The following is a 24,868-nucleotide window of genomic DNA, read 5'->3' as shown; positions in this document are numbered from 1 at the left end:
TCTGAATTGCATATGATTGTATATGTCAGCTGTTGTTTCAGAAGACCGTGAAGGTCTCCTTTTGATCGCCACATGACTCACTGCCTTGGAGCTCTAGATTTGTCAGCTGTACATTCCAGTTGTGGACAGTATGATATAGATATACTATCAATGTCATAACAGGTGATATTCATCATCAGTGTCTCCTGAATGCAATAATGAATGATACTACAATTTTGAAGTGATTACCCAGTTTTTGTAATGTGTGACCAGATACCGATGCAATGATTGGTGACGAGAGAGAATTGATTTGATATTGGGAGGTCTGAACATGGGGAATATAAATAGATGTGGTTCTTGACAGAGAAATTCTAAATTGATATTGAAAAGATCTCAGTGATATTGGCTTAGAGATATAACACAATATCACATATTTTGAGTTTTAAACATGACTAGTAGGAAATACATAATACATCTAAGAAGTCTTAAATTTCATCACCTGGAAATTTTACATATGGCTAGCATAAAGTTTATATAGACCCGAGTCAGTGCTACGAGGGCTCCAATTTGCTAACCTTGGAGTTCTCTGTATGACTGGCATTAGAACATTTGACTCAATGTTGTAAAGTTCTTAACCAATCCTATGACATGGTCAGTACAGTGTACATCTAACTCCCATTGTCGCAAACCACGGCCTCTTTTTACGGCACCGTCCAGTACGTGCCTACTTTGTTATTTCGTAGTAAGGCGGAAGAAATAACAGCTCTGGTTTGGGAGAATGCCAACGCCATGCCCTTGAACTTTGTATATGTATTTACATAGGGAAGTCCTCATTGTAGAATGTATGTATTACATAGTTAAACTATACATAAAATATACAGGAGTAATTGGCCGGATAATTCCACTGTGTGTATTAGGATATATCAATCTCTAACTTTGCCAACACAGTTGAAACTTTCATCAGTTATGTATATGTGGATGTCAAGAAAAGAAAATATCACATTCACGACAAACAGAGAGAAAACTAGCAAAGGAAAGCTCAGAAAGTAAATTATACCTGACATTTGAATATATCCACAAACTGGACTAAAAATGATTAGAGTATGGATTATTTACAAGCTAACCACTACCTCGGCTAGCACCAGGGATATAACAGTAAATGAAATCAACTAATAACAAATCTGCTATCAAACCATATGTACGGTAATGCTAGTGTTAGCAGAGTAATTACAAGATTTTGCAAGAGCTTGAGGAAGGCTATTTTTAGACACAAATTGTATTGTGAGAATACTAATATTAAAGTGCAAGTAACGGAGAAAAGAAGTGACGAGGGAAGAGGATTTGTACATACCAAAATATGACGTGATCATTTCTATTCACTTATAATTTGTGTTCTGTTTAAATGCAGCTGCTATTTTGTTACACCTCACCATAACTTGTTTCGGTAATTGCAAGACAAGAAACCAGACTTCTTGTTTGTTAACAAAAAAAAGTTTCCTTTTATCTAATGAAAGTGACCAATGTTAGTTTCTTAATACTGTTCTCCAACTTTCAAAGTTAAATATTTATATCAAAATTGTATATAAAAAAAATGGACCAAAAATTGTTTTAATTAAAAACTAATTCTCTAGCATTGGATAGCAATAATGAATATCTCTAGTGTGTAGCCCACTTTAAACGTGTCATGAACAGTGGTCGGTTTCAAAGCCTAGCAGAGGTAGTGGTTTGGCATGGGAAGGGTCATTCATACACAAACCTGATATTTACTTGGTTACATCTGAAATGGGGCTCTAATGACCTTTTTTTTTTAAATTTCAAATTTTGTACATCCACCAAGGTAGTTGAAGTCAACCAAAGTAGATGGCTTGGTGTAGTACAAACTACCAATGTAAAGTTATGTCAGTCATACTTAGCAGTACCAATGCCCAGATTTACATGTGCCTATTTATACCGAGTCAGGCTTTTTTTGTGAAACTTCTTTATTGCATATTAGAGTCACATCAACTTGCTGTAAATCATATACTGATGATGACATAATACAATGAAAATTTACTAAGCCTTGAGTCATTTACTGAGTTTGTTTTCAAGTTTTGTAAATGTGATGTCTGTGATGGTTGAAGTATGGTGTACAGTGCTGAATGGTAATTTGAAATATGTATGGTACAGGGGTATTGTGAACAACCATGATGAAGTCATGTACAGCATGTCAATAAAACTCCTGCTACAGGGTCTCTGCATGCCTTGTCTAGTACAGGGCTGCTAACACCCCTGTACCAGCCATGTCTTGGATGTGAGAGTTTAGCCGTGTACTAAGGGCTGTATGAAAGGTAGGTACCCGTAATATACGAAGATTCATGCAATTAGAGGCCGAGCCAGGGGCTGAAGCAAGTACATGGGAAAACATGGATTGTGTATATGATGTGTAGTTAGGTGTGATGCATTCATTGGATGTGTGTGTGTGTGTGTGTGTGTGTGTGTGTCAGGTAAAATCATGGCAGAATGATTTGAGATCTGGTATTGACTGCATGACAAACAATGGTTGAAGAGTTATGTATGGTAGCTATAAACGACAAATGATGTAATGGGTATCAATGGGTGTACAAACCATACAACCCAGCTTTGAACTTTTTCATGGCACCAGGGTTGCTTTAGAAATCTCAGCATCATGGCTACAATGTAATGTTGCTTTATAGAATACCTGTTCATGCAGTCTAAACTTTACCTTGTTCATGATGACTGGTGTACAATAGGAGACAATACAAATGAAAACATTCCCCTCTGTAGCCACACATAACAATCAAATAAAACTCATCAAAGATAGCTGCATGTATATACATTTATTGCAATAGTATACATAAATTTCCAATTTATAATGAACTAAGTTAAAACAACAGTTTCAAAATTAATAAAATTGACTTTAAGATTTAAGGATTTACAGTGTACTCGCCATTAAAATCAGGGTTGAATAAAAAATTCATTAAAAAAGACATCTAGTTCTGACATACAGTGACAGTGATACAACAGTCTCGGCAGTTAAAGTTTAGTAATCCCATTATTTCTTGCTATAATGGTATTTTTTGGGTAGAATCTTCATATGTGAAAGACCAGTATCAATGTCAGTATCAGTATGCTGTCATGGAATTCATTTGAACCCATACTGGCATTATGTGAGCTTACTGCCTGACCACCACCAATACTATACAACCCATCTGTCTGTCTGTCTGTCTGTCTGTCTGTCTGGTATGGTGGGACCATCTGTCTGACTGTCCCTGTCCATCTGTCTGTGTCTGGTATGGTAAGATCATTTATCTGGTTGTCTGATTCCCCATCTGTCTTTCTCCATCTGTCTGTCTGTCTGTCTGTCTGTCTGTCTGTCTGTCTGTCTGTCTGTCTGTGTCTGTATGTCTGTCTCTCTGTCTGTCTGTCTCTGTGTGTCTGGCATGGTGAGAACATTTCTCTGGTTGACTGACTCCCTGTTTGTCTTTCTCCATCTGTCCATCTGTCTGTCTCTACATAACTATGACATGGTGCACCAGTAACCATGTCACAACTGAGATATGTTTGAATAATGCAAAGAAAACAAAGTAAGTAGAATTCAGGGAATGTAAGTATAGACATATAACAAAACATATTTATGTACACTGAAGCTTAGTTTTCATCTCATTTCTGATTCATGCTCTGTAACTTCTAATTTGCCTACCAAGTCAAATCAAAGGAGTTGTAGGTATGAGTTTTACTAGTCAGTAATTTTGACTAGTGTGGTGAGCTGTCATAATTTCTGAAGCTATTCCATATACAGTTGATGTATGCTAATAACACAAGTAATATTCATGTATGAGTTGAAAATCTTCAAAATTAGAAAACTGTAACCAAAGTGTAATATACAACAAATAAAAAAATAACCATTGTATAACAAAATCATACAAAATGAACAATACTATTGTATGAGTAGAAAATTTGAATAAATATATAAAAACCAAACTTGGGAAATGCGAATGAAAAAGAACTACTCGGTATGAAAAGAAAAACACATTTTGGAACTGGCATATCAAAATACAGAGTTCTTAGCAGCACATAAAACGTTCCAGAGACAAAGTCAGTGCTCATGCTACATGAGGTATCGGTAATTAATAAACATTTATTTGAAAGATTTTTATTCCACTTTCTTTGCACTTAAAAATGGGACATACGTGTGTTGCCTTAGTACTAAACACTTCTATAATCTAACTAAATTTAAACTAAGTCATGATACATCATCAAATAATATCGCTTATTTTAATCTGAAGGGGAATAACACTAAATATACCTGCTTCCTAAAAATATAACTATCATATATTTAAATGGGAACTTATTCCCATCAGTATTTTTCATGATTTAAAAATGTTAACATTACTGTAAAACTGAAGTTAAAGCTTACTGAAGTTATTGCTTTTGACATTCAATGTAACATAATCTCTATAGATGCTTACAATGGAAATATCATTTTTGTACTCAAATAGTCAAATATTACGGTATGTAGATACGTGGATATTGTACATAGCTACATCCTTGACAAAATAATTTCTCTTAAATTCCAAAAACCAAAGATTCAAACTATGTTTTTCCAGTACATTGAACACTTAATGAGAATAACGTCATGTAAATATCATAGGTCGAGTTTCTTGGATCCTCATCACTAGGTAAACAATAAAACAAATGAGCTGTCATTTAGCTGTTTGTCATGGATGTATATAGCTTCTATAATTTTCCACATATCTAGTAAAGGTAGCTGTATCATGGCAGTACAGGTTTCACATAGCTTGAACTTGACTCTTTCTATGCTTCACAACTATTTCATATGGCATTTTGGAACAGGTGTGTTTTGAAGCAATTGGATACATGAGAACATTTGGTGAAACATGTTTATACTAGTACAAAGTACAAAGTCAGAAACTGACTAAACTATAACATTACCATTACATATTTTACACCACTTAATTAATACCAACTACGCTATGTATAATACAAGGAATGGTCTTGTGTACTTCAAGTGCTCTTTCTACAAACAATTCTACAAAGTAATGGATTGAATATTTTTACATACTGGAAACAACTTCCATGCAACCATGTTTTTATCCTCCCCTTTGCATATTTGGTCAAATACAAAACCATTTAACAATGATATAATTGTAATATAGGGAATTTCAACATTTTGCCATGACTACTACTATTGCCATGAATCAACCTATACCTGAGCAAGGGACTTATACATGGATAAATACATTATTTGTACATTTTATGTGTGTTGACATGCAATCTACAATATTGACAGGAATACATATTAATTGACATACAGTAGATACAAATACCTCAGTAATTGTAAGTTTTAACTACCATACTCCTTGTAGTTATACAGGCTATCAGTAAGTGAATATCCATATACTTATTAATTTCATGTGTACAGATGAAGTTATGACTTTCAGTTTTAAAACAAGTATGGTTGTAACTATGCTTCTCAGACAGCTGTATTTACTACATCAATACTTGTAACATATATGCAACAACTGTCTCAAGCGAAGAACGCCATTTGGTATAGAGAGCTTTTTGAGATGGTAACACAACATCGTTGTAAACCACAGCTTCTTGTATGACACTATCCAAGACTTGCTATTTCACAAGAAATATCAGCTCTGGTTTGCGAGAATGTTATAAACACAATCACTGGGCTACAGTTATACATAGACTACATTAGAACTAGTAACAACAACTGTCTCAAGGGAGGTCTCCATTTGGTGTGGAGAGCTGCTTGAGATAGTAACACCAAGACATGTCACTGGGCTACAACATAGACCTTACATAGGCCCTACACGTGTAGGGTCTATGCCTACAGTTATACAAACTACATCAGTACTTGTAACAACAGTACCATTATCATTTATATTAAACATAAATTCGGTAAACAATCACTGTGACAGTTTCTTACTCTTGACACTGCATTTAAATTCAGCTATCTTAGGAAGCAGAATCCGTATGTTGCTTTTAATATACCCTGCATAAATCCAATGACACCATATACACGTATACACAATACTTTGGAATATCATTTTTGTTGAGCCCATGAAAAATTGATGTTCAAGTTTTCTATGTTATTTTTATATGACATATTGATATTTCTACTTAGCAGAGGGAAACCATGAATGTGAACACCCAAGTGGCTGTTTCAACCACATACAGGGAAAAGTGATTCCCTTGTGAAAATAATTAATATGTTCACTGATGGTACAGAGAATGTTTGAAACTTAGTGTAATTCATGCGTTGCTAATAGCTGTAATTGTCATGCACCAAGTGTGCTACAAGTCTAAAGAGAGAGTTTAGTTCAGTCTCTTAAACACTTATAGTTTAACCAAAGTTTTTCCATTTTTATTCATATTTTAAAATCCTGCAATTACAGTACTGAAAAGAGTTTATTTTACTAGTTTTAGTTTGACTAAGTTTGATAACAGTAAGAGATAGTACAGTTCATTCACTTTAAAGTTTTTTCTTCATATTTGTATTATTCAATGCAATTACTGAAAAGAGTTTATTTTACTGGGTTTAGTACTACTGAGTGTAATATTATTAAGCTAAAAAAGAGAGTACAGATCAGACTCTAATGTCACACAACTACATGTATGAAGAAGTATAGTAGGCTATAAAAGAGATATAGTTCAGTTAATCTAAAACACTTATAGTTTAGATAAGTTTGATGTCACTCAGTAACCTGTGTGTGAAGTGATTCTATTCTACTGGTTTCAGTACTATTTGCAAGATGAGATTGTCGTTTACTAGCATGTCAGAATCACAGGCCAGGTCCTGACCAGACACTTTTTTATCAATTTCTGTATCAGCTGTGTATCTTGTCTTGGAGAAGTTCTTCTTTCCGGTGACACACTTCAGCAGTCGGTTACTATCTACTATAGACAGCATGAATTCTATTGGTCTTGGTTGATCCAGAATCAAATTAGAGTAGAGAATGACACGGAAATCATCCATGCTGGTTGAAAACCCCTTGGGGTGGATTTTTAATTCCCAATCCCAACTAGTGATGGGGAAGGTTGAGGACCGAGTTGAAAATCGACGCATGAGTTCAGAACATCTTGAAAACTGGGAAAAGCTGGAGATGATGATTCGTTTGTCCCAGCGTATTTCAGTGTAGTTTCGCAGGAGAAAATTAGAGGTTGTAAACTCTTTCATGGCTCCTCTACTCTCCAAAGAAAGGGCATGGTACTTATAACTTGTCATGAGATATGGATTGAACAATCCTGGATACTGATCTGTCAGAGAACTCTTCTCTACCTCACACAACTGATTGGCTGTCATCATTGGAAATCTGATGTACTGGAGCAGCTCTTTCAATAAACTTTCCATGTTATCTTGTCTGTCAGGATGTTTACTAGCTTGTAACCATTTCACCAGGGCAAGGTAGAGGGAGTACTCATCCTTAATGTTCAACTCCGAACTTTTAATAATCTCAATGAGTTGATCTTTCTCTAAATCAAGCCATTCATGATCCCATTCCGGCGTCCACATGATGTCATCAGCCTTCGGAGACAGGGCCATCACACAGCTGGCGATCAACTTCTTGTGGTAACATTTAGTGGCATACTGGAACCAGACATGAAATACATCTTTCAGCTGCAACTTGGGTATGATAAATGAAGTAGCATAATTCACACAGACATTGCGAAGGTCACAGACATTATACTTGTCAGCAAGTATAAGGATTGGTAGTGTATTATCAATGTTTAAAGTTACATGACAACTGTACAGATATTTCAAGAAACGGGGAAAGCTATCAACACAACAAGGCTCCTCAACTAATTCCACCTCCTGAAATCAAAAGATAAAGAGCAAACTGTAAATATGAATGAAAAGTCAAACATTTTAATTTTTTTTTTTTTTTTTTTGCACACGTTTTATTTGACATTTAATTTACAGCATCCACTGGGATGATTCAAACTAATCCTTGTCACAGCTGTTTCCATGCTTATGAATATTCCATTCCACTCTGTCAATAACCCCCATCAAGTCTTACTGTTTACAAATCAGTATGTGTCTCATATATACACAATAATGTACTAGTATGCCATTGGGGTTTAGCCATGTCTTTGTCTTAGTCACAACATCAACGGTTTCTATTTCAAAATAATTTAATACATGTCCTGTTATAAATATACATTGCTTGTGTAACATACCCTGATGTCACTGTGAACTTTGTCTTTTAACAATATCACACTGTGTGTATGTAGTATGAGTATATTTAGGTTATAATGTATTTGATGACTCACATTTTGTAGATATGCATCAATCTGGTTCAACAACACATTTTATGTTCCTTGTGCTTAAATATAACACATATTGTATATGTAGCATTTATATAATATAAGTCTACGTTATTAACAACATTTGACTGAGAAATGTTGGTTTAATAGACTATCCCATTTTTTTTTTGTAAAAGCCATTTCTTTGTAATTAGACTACATATTAACAACATCTGACTGAAATATATTGTTTTGAGAGAATATCAAACTTTTTAAAATCAAAGACACTTTTGTCTTCTTGTCTATTCTGATATTTTCTGCTCTTAGATCATGAGTATACATGAGTATACATGAGAATTTTCATGATGGCCCATTAATATCTACCATGTATTATCATAAAATAAAAGATTTAGAATCGGTAATGACAATTACTATCATCAATGGCTGCTTTTTTAACATGTCAAAGAACTTGCAATATGTTAACTTACTTGTTTGTTTCGGTCACTCCATTCAGAACTGAACATTCTTTCAAAGACTTCACTAGAGCGTACCAGCATCAGTTTGTGGGCATGATAAGTTCTTCCTCCTACTTTCAACTTGATGTCACTCAGCACTGAACTGTTACAGTACTTGGCCTGTTCAGCCAGGGTGTGCCTCTCATTACCAAAGCACTCTACACCATCCGATGAACTGCTACCAAATGATGTACCACTAGAAGCACTACATGGAGTGGAAGGTTGTGTAGAATCTTGACTGCCGGTACCTTGTGAACTGTTCTCGTTTACAGCGATGTGCTGGGGTGGGTCTGCTTGCTGGTCTTGTTGATGCTGCTGTTCTAGCTGTGCTACAGCAGCACCAACTGCATTAACTGCATTGTTGGCTGGCTGGGGTGGCTGTGCTGGATCCATTAAAGATATTAATCGGCGTACAACTGGAAACTGAAAAGAAAGAATATGTGACAGTTTAATTAAAGTGCAGCACAGGAATAATTCATTACTGATGACTCATTGATGACAGTCAATGTACACATTCTGAGTTAATATATACAGATACACTTTGAATTTAAAGTTTCTCGGCAAACTAGCTGATATCCTAGACACTTATAATCACATCATTTCAAATTCCACTGTTAGATTGGAAAGTTTACATCATAATCTAGAAGTCCAATTGTCCTTCTAAAAATGATCCAAATACAATCTAACTTATAGCAATAGTATACACAGTGTTGATGTTTTGCCTTCATTGAGAGTGCCTTCACTTTCCCAGTATACAAACCTAATATCCTTACATGCATGCATGTAAGACAGATAGGCTAGTAGCAAGTCTATCAGACAGAGTTGTGAATCTCAAGTCAGTCAGAGCTGGTCTTACAAAAAAATGTATCTATGTTTTGGCACTAGCTGCTCATAATCAAACTACAGTAATTTTATGCATACTTTCACCTTTGGAAAACATAGGAAGCTGTTTATTGGTTTAGATACCCTCCCCTGCAGATAACTATTACAACTATGCTAAACAACTCAATATTTCAATTTGACTTTTATAGAATCCCTAGTGGGGATACCATTCATGATAAATTAGATGCATGTATGCACCACAAGTAAACAGTTTGATTGCTTGCAGTTGTAAACAAATATAATCTTATAAAATTCAAATCTGAAAGAAATGGAAACCAATCACACATTCAACATGCCATACCAAATATGGAACTCTAAAATAGTTTGTTTGTTTGTATATATATATGTATGTATGTATGTATGTATGTATGTATGTATGTATGTATGTATGTATGTATGTATGTATGTATGTGTGTGTGTGTGTGTGTGTGTATGTGTATGTATGTATGTATGTATGTATGTATGTATGTATGTATGTATGTATGTATGTATGTATGTATACATACATTGTTCCATGATTGTTTTATTTTAAAAGAAAGTGAGTTATACATATGCACATACATAAATAATTTCTATTACTATTTGCAATGGTTGTAAACTTTGATACAAGGACACTCTTTTGGTTGAACTTTACATCTTTAGCTGAATGGTTGAAAATGGGGATTATTTTTGTGGGAAAGAAATCCCTACCACTGCTGAAATAAATACTACAGTGGTCTAATTTTTTCCCAACATGTACACTTTTTTTTCATTCAAAATTCACCAGCATCTAAAAATGCTGAACAATTCAATTTCTACAGACTTCTTATCATTTCCATCACCATCATAAATACATCATAATCATCATCATCATCATCATCATCATCATCATCATCATCATCATCATCATCATCATTCATCAATCATCATCATCATCATCATCATCATCATCATCATCATCATCATCATCATCATTCATCAATCATCATCATCATCATCATCATCATCATCATCATCATCATCATCATCATCATCATCATCATCATCATCATCATCAATTTTATTAAAGCAAAATATACTACTTCAATCAGAATACATGAAAAGTATACATTGATAACAAAAATAGGAAGTAGTACACAATGAATGTTTGAAATAAACGACACTAAATCATTCCGTTATATATGTATAAATATTTCACCTACCTTATTAATTGCTAAATTAAACAAAGGACACAAAGCTATGCGTGATTGTAATCGAGGGTGAACCCGTGTCTGCTCCAGCTCACACTTTAGTATTCTCAATATTGTGAAACATACTATTTTTTCATCAGATTATGCTCCGCATTACAAATCACTCTTTTAGAAATAAACAACACGCACCTGCGCCTACCATCTCATACATTATGAACCAATCGTGTGTTGTTTTCATTTTTAGTTCTGAACTTTAGAGAAGTACTTCCGGCAGGTCAAATGTTTCCAGGGGGATTAAAATTGGTTGTCTGTAATAACGTGAAATAGCATAACATCGTAGTGCAGATATAAAATCATTTAATGTATCTAATATTGAAAATATTTTGAAAGTTTTTTTTTATTTAAAGATGCCTAGTTTTTAATATTTTACATAACCGATAAAGTTTTAATCGTACGAGGATAACGAAAAGAGCTATGGGATGTGTAAAACATGGCCGCGCGCATAGGAGGAATGAAAACTTTGTTTTCACGTCAAAATAAGTGTTTTATAAGAAACGGAGCAACTTTATTCGAAAAATATGAAAAGAATACCTTCGTATTCCGAAGGAACAAACATATCAACCCATGGAAAAACGCTGAAAGCGCGGGAAATGTTGAAATAGCGATCGGCACCAGGTATGTGTTTTAAAGCGTGGTTGTTCGTGCCCGCGATCGACCAGTTTAAATACCCCCCCCCCTCCCCCCCCCCCCCCCCCCCGAGTCTGGACTTACTCGGTCTGCAAGCAGGACACCCCTCCATAATATGAACTTTCAGTTTTTATTAGAGCGAACCTAGCTGCAATAATTGTAGCGTTCGTTTTGATTTTGAGTTTTTTTTCTTCTGTTTTTGTATATATATAAACTTAACTTTGTGGTTGTAGAAACCCATATAATTTTATCTCTTGCACATACATATACCATAATCAATTACTATTATGTCAATATTCTTGATAATTTTGTACATTCTAAATCATACCACCAGTCATGACATGTCAAAAACTCATTCAGCAGACACTGTCACTGAGGTTGATTCCTGATTTTCTGTTGACTGTGTACACTTATTAATGAAATAATGATTATAATGCCATGCACACATGCCATTTAAAAAAAAAAGAATGATATAATATATGTGTTAGTGTCAGCCTCAATTGATCCACTCTACACTACAGTGTATGTTTATTTTCAAAATAGACCCCTGAGGATTAGTACAGGTAAACTTGCACGGTTTGCCGATGGATGTGCTGTAGCACAGGTGAGTTTGATATCTGTTTTCATTCTCTTGTTTTCTTACTTAGCCGACATTCTCAGAGAAATAATTTGAGACAAATTTTGATTTGTCATATAATTATATCAGTTGATATATCATGGTAATGACATCAACATTGAATACTCCCTAATAAAAACGGGTTCTTTTAATTCTGTTATGCTCATCTTATAGTTTGTGTGCAAAGAAATACCCCCCTGGTAGAGAGAGAATTAATATATTGTGACTTCATTCATAGACAATCCTTGAAAGGATAAATGAAACAAAAAGGCATTATAAAACCATACATAAACTCTTCATCGTTTCTAAACTGTCGCTACAGATAAAACATCTTGAAAGCCATCATTTCATATTCTATTACATTTGGAACAATAATGTGTGCAAGAAACATATATTTGTACTTCTTTACACACTGAGTAAAGCATTTTTTCTATGTACCACAATTGTTTATAGCATCCATATCAAGTGTAAAAGAATACAGTTTTATTTGCTAATTGACCACATTAGAAAGGCCACATGCTAGGTTTGTAAATAAACTAATTTACACTTGATATGAATGCTATAAACTAGTGTAGTATATAGAGAAAGTGCTTTTCTTCAGTGTCACTCATTGTAATAGGATGTTCTTCAATTGAATTCAGTCAGTAACTGTTATTTTTTGACAGATTGGAGATACATCAGTAATGGTAACTGCAGTGAGTAAAAGCAAGCCATCATCATCTGCATCTTTCTTGCCACTGACAGTAAGTCAAAAATGTAACTGACAGTTTGCCAGATTGAAAACTTGTATTATTGACCAGAGATTATTATCTGTGTTCTAACAAAAGTGGGATTGTGAATCCCCCCCCCCCCAACCACACACACGCACACTCTTCTCCAATAAAAATTAAATCTGCATGAATACTTGTCGTATCCTAATCTACCTGTAGACTACAAGGAGTAATGCTACTACACTTCTCTGCTATCCTAACTGACATTTTGATTTTTTGAGAGACAAGTGAAATTCCCGTCAGTTAGGATAGCAAAACAGTGTAGTAGTGTTAGTCCTTGAAGAGTACAGGTAGGCAAGTCATATTCTTCACATCTTTACTTTGTCAAACTGCACTTCCTTTAAAGAAGAGATATGTCAAAAGTCTGAAAAATTGCCTTGTCTTGAAATATTAAATATTTGATTTCATTACATTTTTTTCATAAATTGAGAACTAGGAGCAAGTATTATTGAGTGTAGATATGTAAATCTATACTGGCTCACTTCTTTGTTTTGTGTGGCTGACAAAAGTCTTTGTTGTCCAGTAAGTCCAAGAAGATTTTTGTAGTCACAAATGAATCTAAAGAACAAATATAAGATGATAGGATTTAGTTACTGGTTTGATAGTTTTGTATATGTACATGTAAGTCAACAACTGTGATAGCATAGTTCATCATAAGGAGTAACATCTTCTATAGATATAACTTGTTTCCTTGTCTGTAATATACGACATCGGACACATGATAATGATATAACATTTCAAGTACACATATGTAAGTCTTGGTATACCATGCCTTTGATATCACAAAGCAGTTCAAACCATGCTCTGCATGTAACCATTTCAGGTCGACTACAGACTGAAAGCAGCTGCAGCTGGTAGAATACCGATGAATCATTTAAGAAGAGAGAGAGGACCTACTGATGTTGAAATTCTTACAAGTAGAATGATAGGTTGGTTTGTATGTTTTACATTAAAATCAACACGGGTTGTCCAAAAAAGTGTCTCTTACATGTACTACTGCTTTCAATACAGTTTAGTTTTTACATCCAGCATACCTACATCGCTACATGTACACATTGTTTGCCACTGACTTCATATCCTGTCTATGGAAGACAATGGGTGAATGTTGGAGTTTGGAACATTTTGTATTGATCCAGCTAGATTGCATTTATTTCTGTTTAACATTTGCATCTATAGGATCCGATTGAATTAATAGACGTAATTTGTATTTGGTTTCAGACAGATCATTGCGTCCTCTGTTCCCCTCGGGATATTTCCATGATACTCAGGTAGGTAGTCTTATTATCCATATCAGTAATCTTGTACCTGTAATATTTCATGATTTAAATTATACCAGAATAGAACTAAGATAAGGTGATATTTATTTATTGCTATTTTCAGATAATCTGTAATTCCTTAGCTGTAGATGGTGCCAATGATCCTGATATAATTAGCATAAATGGAGGTAAGAGATAAAATATCAACAGATAAAGTACGCAGTCTGTTCTCAGTATTTTGCAATATTTATTTGTTTACATGTAAAATACTTTATAATGTAGCTTTTTGGAATGTCTACCATACTTTCAGATGATTTTACTAAACTTAGATTGTAGCAGTATATCAAATTACTAGGTCCCCCCCCCCCCCCCATGGGCACATTCCAGATGGGGCTATAGGAATGATCCATGTCTGTCTGTGCTTGCATGTGTCTCCATATCTCTAACACCCACAGAACTTAGGATGTAGCTGTACCTCAGATTATTTAGAGCTTGAATCCTCATATTGTTTTCTCAAATATAACTCTTTACAGCCTCTGCAGCACTAGCTTTATCTGACATTCCTTGGAATGGTCCAATCGGTGCTGTAAGAGTCGGCCATATTGATGGAGAGTTTGTTGTCAACCCAACTCGACTAGAAATGACAAGAAGCAGACTCAATCTTGTGGTAGCTGGTTCAAGGAAAAGTAACGTAGGTCAGTGAGCGTTTGGAACACAATCTAACATGACTTCTGTTACAGTTGTTGCTGAGAAGCAAGGTTAGAAAAGTGCTAGCTAAACTCACTTTGCAAATGTAACACTGTGTTGGTACAAACAGAGGGACTTTATTTCCAAATAATGTCATTTTAACTTCTAAACAACAAGCATTCCCTCTTGAGGGAGACAGTACAAATTTTGGTATCATAAGGAAACCCCCATCAGTCAATTGCACATCACATCACATCACTTGCAGGTTAGATAACTAGAAAGGATTGAATTTCAAATGAATTTGCTCTTCACTGTCTTTTTCTCTCTTTCATTCTCATTGCAGTTATGCTGGAAGCATCAGCTGATAATATTTTAATGAATGATTTCTGTAAAGGTATCAAACTAGGTGTTAAAGAAGTACAGCAAATTATACTAGGAATTGATAAATTAGTCAAAACACATGCCAGAGATAAGAGGGATATAGATGATACGTTCTTAGTACCACAGGAACTTACGGATGCTGCTAGAGGGTATGTACTTTCAATTTGATTTCTAAGAATACTAGTATGTATGTGTTTTATTTGAATTCTCAGGTGAACAGATTTGTGTGTGAGAGATGTAGTACACCCCTGATGATACGGATGAGATGACGGCAAAAATTTTGGATTATTTTCAATCATTTTCTGACTCTTGAGAAACAATATTCTGTGTTTAGTAATTCATCTTGTTTCTCTTTTCTAGGATGGCTAAAGAAAGACTGTATGAAGTATTTTCTGATTTCTCCCACCATAAGGTTTGTGAAAGTGTTTTGTATTTGCCTTAAACACTGCCCTCTGGCAGACTTGAATGTCATTTCTCTGTATCTCATTTGAAATATATTTAAAGTCTTCAGACATTGTTACTCACTTGTTCCCAGATGCCTTGAATTTGAAGTTGAAAATGTGTGTACAAGGCTAACCAAGTCAATGATATCATGTAAGCATTGCAAGTAAAATAAACTGCGTTAAAGTCTTTGTTAGCAGTCAATAAGACCATATATTTAGCGTTGAGATTCAGAACCTATTGCCAGTCAGTGAGATAATTGTGTGATGTCAGATTTGCAAAATGTGATCATGTGTGGATTGTTCAATTACATTGAAGTATACCTTTTTGTCTGTGTTCTTATTGTCCATAGTTTTCAAGAGACAAGGCTGTTAGTGACATCAGAACAGATTGTATAGCAAAATTAACAGGTAAGATATGTGACATGGATTTTATATGATTGGTCTATTGGTACTTTGTGAGTGTCATTCTCATGCTTAGAATACTAATAATCTGAATTTTTTAATCAACCATTCTTTGAATAGATATGTGTATATTTTGCTTCATAAATGATCAAGAAAACATCTCATCAAAATTGAAATTCAGTTTCTTGTCTTTATAATTACAATTATGTGTTGCTCCACATTCTTTGTATGATTCCATTTTCTGATGTGGTCAGTCAACAATTAATATGTGTGTGCACATTGGATTTATTAGTGATATCATATCGGTGTACAGTAAGGATTAGATAACATCATTTTTTTTGCTCTGGACCAACTTTTTCTATATCTCTGTCAGACATCTGGGGCATGTTCGATTTGCCCAGTCATGATTGTGATTAATCTGACATCATTTCTGGAAATGAGGTTGTAAACAAAATGCTTAATCACAGTCATGATTACTTACATGTAAACATTTCAAAAAGTTTCACACATTTCTTATATATTAAATGATTTTACATCTTCAAAATGATTATTATGATTACAATGATAACAAATTATCAATCTGACTGAAAACAAGGAATTTACACAATGTTTTCCGTCATGTCTAACTTGCTGTCAGCCATGCACACCTGATCCCCTCAATGATATTACATTGTCCGCCATCTTGTAATCACGTCAATCATGGTTCGGGGCATGATTACTGTATTGGCCTTAAAAGTATATTTCTTGTTTTCCAGAGACATTTACAGAAACAGATTACCAACTCATAGTAGAAGCATTTAATATAGTCGTCAAGGAAACATTTCGTAATATTATATTTGATGAATATAGAAGGTAAGTACACTGTTTGCATTAGTTATCAAAATATCACCTTTTTGTCACAATTAATACTTCCCTTACAAGAAGGTGTGCAATTATGCTCTTAAAAGAAATGTTAAATTAAGGGTATGATAGAAAACTATGTACCAAGTTTAATTTCCAGTATAAAGATGATTGACATTTGCTTGCTTGAATTTCACAAAATTTCACTTTGTGTATGTAAGTGTATGTGCATGCATGTGTGATGTGATGTGATGTGATGTTATGTTGTGTCCATTGATAACTTTTCATGTGATTACAGGTGTGATGGACGTAGTCTGACGGCACTTAGAGACATAAATTGTGAAGTGGATTTATATTCACCATTACATGGTTCAGCATTATTTCAAAGAGGACAAACACAGGTAAGAACAATATTGTGCAAACAGACACAGAGACAAAACGCAGGTAAGAACAACATTTGTGCAAACAGACACATAGACAAACGCAGGTAAGGATACAACCAGACATAGTAGTTTTTTGACGGACACATAACTTGGAAGGAAAGACTGAATTTATTGGAATGTAATGTAGAATATATACATGGACTTAGAAGTTGATAGTGATTTGTAAACACAAATACAGTATGAAGAAGTTTGACAAGAAGACATTTCTGTGTGTACCACCATTATTCACTTTGGTCATAATTCTGATCTTTTCTGACTTGTAGGTGCTATGTACTGTAACCTTTGACTCTATGGAATCAGCCATTAGATCAGATCCCATCACAGAAATTGTCAGGTAAGTAAAAGTAAGTGACTTCTTTTTTGTGAAAAATGTGCCATGCACTATTTAAATTAGGCACAACATAAACGAACTGTAGGTTTTTGTGTTGTATTTGCTTTTCTTTATTAAAAAATATTGTGTTTGTGAAAGATTGCCAAGGAGTTAACTATATTTTTTTTGTTTTAATTCTTTACAGGGCAATGAAAGAAAAGAATTTCATGCTTCATTATGAGGCAAGTATTTGTAGTAAGGTCCAATTGTGTGAGGGCACTGTTTACATTGATAAAGAAACCTGGTAGAGAAATACTGAATGTACATCAAGTTTTGTTTTTGTGTACCACTTCCAACGTAGTCTGTTCAATTAATTGCATGTGTTAAAATGTAGAAGTTATCCCCTTTGGAGAATTTTTTCAGTCTCATAATCTTCAAATGTTCTAAGTGCGTTATTCATTGTAAGGGAAAAGCCCTTGACTTTTTTTTTCAAATTGTCCCAGTTACTATAGTAGTCTTCCAAGGGCTACATACATTCGTCCCACTGTTTTACTGTCACTCACTCAGTTAATTATTTCACATAAAAGAACACACTTGTGTTAAAAAATTATACTCAATAAAGTGAAACCCTCCGGAGATTTGAGCAATTCTATACAAGAATTGGTTTTTATCACCACTATATACAATGTATTTAAATCCAAAAATTGATAAGAATAGAAAGACTCCTTTATACTAAATGTGAAACTGAAACTTTGAATGATCTGTATGAAGTACACAATGACCTCTGTTTTACAGGAATAATGTGTAGGTTTTAGATGTTAGAATTAGGCAAATGCAATAACTTACTGAGTGCCTTTTTATCCAAAGAATTAAAGAATTTATATTTTGGCAGACATGTTGAAATTGATTTGTAGCAAATCAAATTGATTAAATTACATGACATCAACAGAGTTGAATTCTGGATTTAGTGTAGAATTGAAAAATGCTTGTTTATATTTCAACATAAATATTTTCCTTCCAGTTTCCTCCATATGCAACCAATGAGACTGGTAAAATGTTTGCAAGTAGAAGAGAACTGGGGCATGGTAAGTTTTGATATTGAAAAGAGTGAATAGAAGAAAAACTGGCTTTGTTATGATTCTGTGCAACTAGAAATGTCTTGCGTATGTCATCACATTGTGTTGAATGGAGATTTATGTCTAACATTCTTGAATAGACCTTATTATAAACGAATTCAAAATTACAGAATATCCCTAGCTATGTATACATGTACATGTATGGGTCAGACTGGATGTTGTTGAATTGTAGAATGGAAATTATATTATTGCTGCTAGGAATTGGTTTCAATTTTTTTCACTATTTCAATATGATAACATGTAGAATCAATGTATGGGAGAATCAATGATAACATCTAACTAGAAGAATCCTGAACTGACTGGTACCAATTACTGGTACAAAAAAATGTCTTCCTTTAATCAAAGTTACCAGGTTAACTTTAGAATGTGTTCTTAATGATAGGTGCATTAGCAGAGAAGGGCATAAAAGCAGTGATTCCAGATGACTTTCCTTTTACGATAAGACTTACATCAGAAGTACTAGAATCCAATGGTAAGTATGACCACTATACAGACCTGGCCTATTAGGCCATTTGAGACATGGGAATGTTGGATGTGAACTACACACAGTTTGGTGAAGTAGCTATTCATAATCTAAATCACTACCAGCACTGTCATAGAATGGTAACCATGGTAACATGGAAAATTTATCAGGGCAAAAAAAAAATTACATATAGTCAGCTACTATCTGAATGAATGAACAAACAAAGAGCAGTAACAGTGAAAATTCCATCACAGTTCTAAAACTGACACTCCAGGAACTTATTTTTCTCTCAAATGCCATGTTATTTAATTTCCAGCAGTACTTTCAGGGTCGTTAGATTCTCTTCCATCCAATAAGTACAGTACAGTAGATATACAGTTGTCGTAGATGTAATTTGTGACTATTTCCTCAAAAACACTGCTAGCTACAGGAGAGAATTCTGATTGCTGTCTTTATACATTCAATTGATTTGTGTATGTAGGTTCTTCATCAATGGCTTCAGTTTGTGGAGGAAGTTTAGCCCTAATGGATGCTGGTAAGTTTGAACCTGTTATGAGTGACTGATAGATGCTGGTAAGTTTGAAACTGTTACAAGTGACTGATAGAGCCTGGGAAGTTTGAAACTGTGATATATGAGTGAATGTTCAGTACAAATAAATGCTGCTACTTTTGAAACTGTGGTAATGAATCTTTGTTTAGTCCTATTGATGCTGGTAATTTGTTTATGTTTATATTTTTCAGGAGTACCCACTACAGCAGCAGTAGCTGGTGTGGCTGTTGGTGTAGTTACAAAGACAGATCCTGACAATCCTGCCAATATCACAGATTACAGATTAATGACAGATATATTGGTAGGTCTCTATAGAAATAGTGGGGGGGGGGGGGGGGGGGGGGGGGCAGGCCATGGAGTTGACGAAATGTAATAAGCAGGGCTGGAAATTTTACATGTCTGAATACATTTCTTTTCACATTGTTAGTACATGTAAATATTTCCCAAAATGATTGAACACACAGGGCATAGAGGATTACCTTGGTGATATGGATTTCAAAATGGCAGGAACCAAGAAAGGCATCACAGCATTGCAGGTAAGTTATGCTTCAATTGTCACACCATATGTACATGGTGTACATGCATATTCACCTGTTCACAGTTCATCCTTCATAATTGTACAATTTGAGAGATTCTGGACTAATATGTTATGGAATTCTTCACCATGTTTAGATTGAGATATGTGATTGAACTATAATTGTAGACAGTACTGAGTATATTGGTTTAGGTTCATAACTAAAATCATAACTCTATACCAAATATAGGCCGATGTCAAACTGCCAGGCTTACCACTAAAGATTGTGATGGAAGCCATACAACAGGCAACAGTAGGGAAGAAGGAAATTCTAGACATAATGAACAAAGCTATCAAGAAACCAAGGAGTAGTAGAAAGGAGAATGGACCAGTCTGTGGTATGTAAGATTTTGGTGGCATTTTAATTTATGTACAAAAATACAGACAAAATACATTCTTAACTTCCATGAATTGATGTACAGTGTTTACTTCAGGCAGTTTGCAAGGATAACATACTCATTTATTCACCAGAATGCTTGAATAAATTCTAGCTTTCAACTTTCTCAAACCTTCTTCTGTGTTGTAAAGTCATACTGTTTTAATATGCATATCTAACTTCAAGATATCCCCTAGGCCTGTGGTCAAAAGAGTAATACACCCATCTCTTTTCAGAGATCATTGTAATGGTGCTTTGATTCCCCTGATAAACGAGTGCAGTTATATATCCAGAATAGAAACGTTCTCCATATCAATTGTGTGTTCATGGCAGTCTTCATTATTTATGCAATGTTGCTGTTTCCTTTTAGAAAATCTTCAAGTGCCCATATCCAGGAGAGCTCGATTTGTTGGCCCAGGTGGATATAATATAAGAAAGATCAGAGCTCAGACTGGTATGTATTTACTGCACATGTTATAGTGTATTACAATGCTGTGAAATGGTCATTCTTTACTATGTCAAAAGTTTCACTGAAAACATCACAATGAGTTTGTATAATTTGACATGCATGTAATTTGTCATCACAAATAACAATCCTACTAAGTAAAGGAAAAATTGAACAAAGTTGCATTGTGTGTGTGTGTGTGTGTGTGTGTGTGCTATAATGAAAGTATGTGTGTGTGTGTGTGTGTGTGTGTGTGTGTGTGTGTGTGTGTGTGTGTGAGGGGGGAAATGGAGGGTAGGGGGCATGATGGGATGTTGTAATCAGTTTTCATGTTCATACTCTCTTTAGCAGAATATACAGCAGCTTCTGTTCACTTTTGCTCAACATGTATGCTTTTTAACATTAAAACTGTATTCTGGTCAATGATATTTGAGTTTCTGACGATGTGATATCTAGTAACATGTCTTATAAATGTTCATTTTTATCTGTGATAGGTGTTACAATTACCCAGGTTGATGAAAGTAATTTTAGTATCTTTGCACCAACACCCACTGCAATGAATGAGGCAAAGGAACAGATAGAAGAACTACTAAAAGATGATGTAAGTACAAATTGATATGACACATTTTATACATATGGTAATTGCTATGGACAAGACATGGAATGAGTGGACTGACCATACAATTGGAAGTTATTCCCCAATATTTTTCTTCATTCAGCCAAGGAAAATACGAGTGGCCTAAGGGGCCTTTGTCAATATGAGTCTAGTGAATCGTAGTGACAACCCTTAGGTCACGAGTATTTTCTGGCTGAATGAAGAAAAATATTGGAGAATAACATAATTATACCAGCCCCAGTAATATCAAAGAAAAATCAGTGAGAGTAATGCAGACAGCATAACCAGTGATGTAGACACACGTTGTCATGACATAGAATGACTAGAGTATATATTCCATATTTATCGTACTAAATGGCATTTGCATGGTATAATAGTTGGAAAATATGGGATCTAGGGTTTAGTTTGGGCTATCGATAGCATTGTGTTTAGGCATATTATTACAATTTATTTCAGGAAATAAAGGAAACAAAAATGCTATTATGAAATAGGATATTGTTTTGACCATTTATTTTGATGTATTTTATTGGAAACAATTGAGATATATCAAATTGTATTTTATGCAAATGTCAGGCTTTATACTGAATTTACTTCCTGTTGATTTATACAGAGAGAAATGGAATTAGAGTTTGGTGGAGTGTACACAGCTACTATTACTGAAATAAGGTAAAGATGTTATCAATTATAATTTTATATATAAAACAGGTGATCCCAACATATATGTTGACAAGCTTGCTGCAAAACTTGTTTCACATTACATTTGTAAGTTTGATACACCATGAGTACATTTGTGGTCACCAGTAGCTAATCTGCTTCAGTTAGTATTGCCATGCACACTATTAGGTCCTTTCTATTTGGACTGCTTGTACGTGACAGCATAATCTGATTCTCACTATTAGATTAGTATGTTTGTAAAACTTTGTTAAGTTTTAGATTTTGAAGGCACTGAAGTATTACTGAAACTTCTCTGAATGCAACTGTTCATCTCAGTTGCCAATCAAATCTTGTCTTTTTGTCATATTTGCTTCTAAACATTAAACATTCCAAGTCATTTCTATCCCATAATATATACACACACCAAGTAGCAAATGTGAAATATCAAAGTGAAGGAAATGAAAATGGCATAGACTTTCAAATATGCAACAGAATGTTGACCAAAATAAAGACTTGTATTTATCGAACGATAACTTTATGAAGACTGATGTATACTGGTAGTATTAAATGACAAGTTTATGTTGTAATGTCAATGTGAACTTTACTGATGTTGTCATTATTGTGTTGTTGCAGGGATGTAGGTATTATGGTTAAGTTGTATCCAAACATGACGCCAGCATTGTTACATAATTCACAGTTAGACGTAAGAAGGGTAAGTATAGCCAATCACAAAGTCTGACACATATTAGTAATTTATAGTTAGACATACAAAGCATGAGTATAGCCAATCACAAAGTGTGATACATGCATATGATAATGAAGGGTGAGTAGCCAATCACAAATACTATAGATGTGTGAGAGTAAGTGTAGCCAATCACAAAGTCTGATACATAATTCACAGTTAGATCTACAAAGGATGGGTGTAGCCAATCACAAATGCTAATACATACCGGTAGTTAACAGTTGAAGTATGAAGTGACTATGGCCAATCACAAACTCTGATACATAATTTGCAGATGTGTGAAGGGCGAGTATAACCAATCACAAATACTGATACAATGTGTCATGCAAATCTATTACTTCAGACTGTGTCCCAAATAACCACAGTTCTCAAATTTATCAATACTGCTGTTTACCCCAGTAATTTTTTTGAGAGAATCAAAATGATACATTGATGTGCACTCAAGTTGGTTTATATTATTGTTGCCAACACTAACAAGATAGAGAGGATAACACTTATGTGTAACATACCATACACAAAGATCATGATTTTGGTCTAACTCGAGCTGTTTTTGTTTATATTTGATCTAGGTAAGCCATCCTAGTGTTCTAGGACTAGAGGCAGGTCAGGAAATTTCTGTCAAATTCTATGGACGTGATCCAGCCACTGGTCAGATGCGTTTGTCAAGGAAGGTGTTGATGGCACCAGCATCACCAGTTTTAAGGAACCTAGCTGGCAGAAATAATAGTTCAAAGACAACAGTACCACCAGTAGGCACATCATGACAACAACAACAATAATATAATCATGTTTTCAAAAGAAACTAGAAATAACAAAAATGTAGTTTTGACAGAAAAGTGTAGTGAGACAGGAAAAGTTACCTGTTCAAAGCAGAACTTGAATCCATGCTTTGAAATTGAGGTCACAGTTCAACTTAGCAAGTTATCTTTGGTGATACCAAGATATTCTCTTATTGGTTGACTAACTTTAAGTGTAACCTTTGACCATGCAATGTTTGACTTTGTAAGGGACTGGTCACTTTCTGTAGGGAGGGTGCTGGATGGGTGCATTTTGCTATTAGTACTAAAAGCGCTTCTGATCCCCCCTCCAACCCCCACCCCCCACCCCATCACAAATTTTAAAACAAGATGACAGAACTTCAAGTACCTAGTTCTGCACGTGAAGAAAATTAATGTTACACATTGGAGAATGAAATTCTGATTATTTTATTTTCAAAATACACAACTGAGGCAACAGTGTTGGTGTCTGTTTATACTGGTGTGTTATAAACAACCTATGTACATGTAAAATCTTTTACTACTAGCTGTACATCATGAGTTTTACAGTTAAAAAGTAAGTTTTATGCATTGTGGAACCCATGGAATACTTTTTATACTGAAAATAAACACTAAAATGTAAATATATAAGTCAGAATTCATGGAAGTCTGATTTCTGGGAAAGTTAATGGAAGAGAGAAATACAAATACCTGGATAGCATTGATTTTTTTTTGCAAAGTCAAAAATGAGTCATGTATTTCTTTTCAATTTATGTGAATATTACTCCAAAAATAATAGTTAATTGCATTGTATAAGAAATTCAGACTTTAAATACAACATCCCAAATTGAGATCAATAACTTACAGCAATGTATCTCTATGTTATTGTATAAAATA

At 34.5% G+C, this 24,868-nt stretch overlaps 2 protein-coding genes across 2 annotated transcripts; one reads left to right on the top strand and one right to left on the bottom strand.

Annotated features, from left to right (window-relative positions):
- Positions 1–2,921: 2,921 nt before the first annotated feature.
- LOC144451452 (BTB/POZ domain-containing protein 17-like) lies at positions 2,922–11,006 on the bottom strand. Its single transcript, XM_078142294.1, has 3 exons — positions 10,838–11,006; positions 8,748–9,197; positions 2,922–7,828 (listed from the first exon to the last, which is right to left on the bottom strand). The coding sequence occupies exons 2-3, from the start codon at positions 9,165–9,167 to the stop codon at positions 6,737–6,739; spliced, it is 1,512 nt and encodes a 503-aa protein (XP_077998420.1). The 5' UTR covers positions 9,168–9,197; positions 10,838–11,006; the 3' UTR covers positions 2,922–6,736.
- Positions 11,007–11,315: 309 nt separating this feature from the next.
- LOC144445374 (polyribonucleotide nucleotidyltransferase 1, mitochondrial-like) lies at positions 11,316–24,584 on the top strand. The gene is made up of 25 exons (XM_078134917.1): positions 11,316–11,500; positions 12,056–12,116; positions 12,794–12,871; positions 13,722–13,827; positions 14,117–14,166; positions 14,279–14,342; positions 14,688–14,849; positions 15,185–15,371; positions 15,583–15,634; positions 16,016–16,073; positions 16,823–16,919; positions 17,206–17,308; positions 17,614–17,684; positions 17,866–17,902; positions 18,682–18,745; positions 19,179–19,268; positions 19,741–19,794; positions 20,001–20,110; positions 20,274–20,345; positions 20,574–20,721; positions 21,130–21,213; positions 21,699–21,805; positions 22,431–22,486; positions 23,108–23,186; positions 23,786–24,584. The coding sequence occupies exons 1-25, from the start codon at positions 11,316–11,318 to the stop codon at positions 23,978–23,980; spliced, it is 2,370 nt and encodes a 789-aa protein (XP_077991043.1). The 3' UTR covers positions 23,981–24,584.
- Positions 24,585–24,868: the final 284 nt, after the last annotated feature.

Source organism: Glandiceps talaboti, chromosome 2 (genome assembly GCF_964340395.1).
Source record: "Glandiceps talaboti chromosome 2, keGlaTala1.1, whole genome shotgun sequence".
In the NCBI taxonomy this organism is placed as follows: Eukaryota; Metazoa; Hemichordata; class Enteropneusta; family Spengelidae; genus Glandiceps; species Glandiceps talaboti.
The sequence above is the reverse complement of the archived record's forward strand: the minus strand, read 5'-3'. Positions and strand labels throughout refer to the sequence as shown.

Bases quoted from the DNA above. Each gene is read 5' to 3' on its own strand.
- LOC144445374 (XM_078134917.1), top strand. From the start codon at position 11,316: ATGGCCGCGCGCATAGGAGGAATGAAAACTTTGTTTTCACGTCAAAAT. The intron at 16,920-17,205 runs GTAAGTACACTG...ATGTGATTACAG, and splicing joins ATATTTGATGAATATAGAAG to GTGTGATGGACGTAGTCTGA. The intron at 20,111-20,273 runs GTAGGTCTCTAT...TTGAACACACAG, and splicing joins GATTAATGACAGATATATTG to GGCATAGAGGATTACCTTGG.
- LOC144451452 (XM_078142294.1), bottom strand. From the start codon at position 9,167: ATGGATCCAGCACAGCCACCCCAGCCAGCCAACAATGCAGTTAATGCA. The intron at 7,829-8,747 runs GTAAGTTAACAT...TTTTGATTTCAG, and splicing joins GGAGTGACCGAAACAAACAA to GAGGTGGAATTAGTTGAGGA.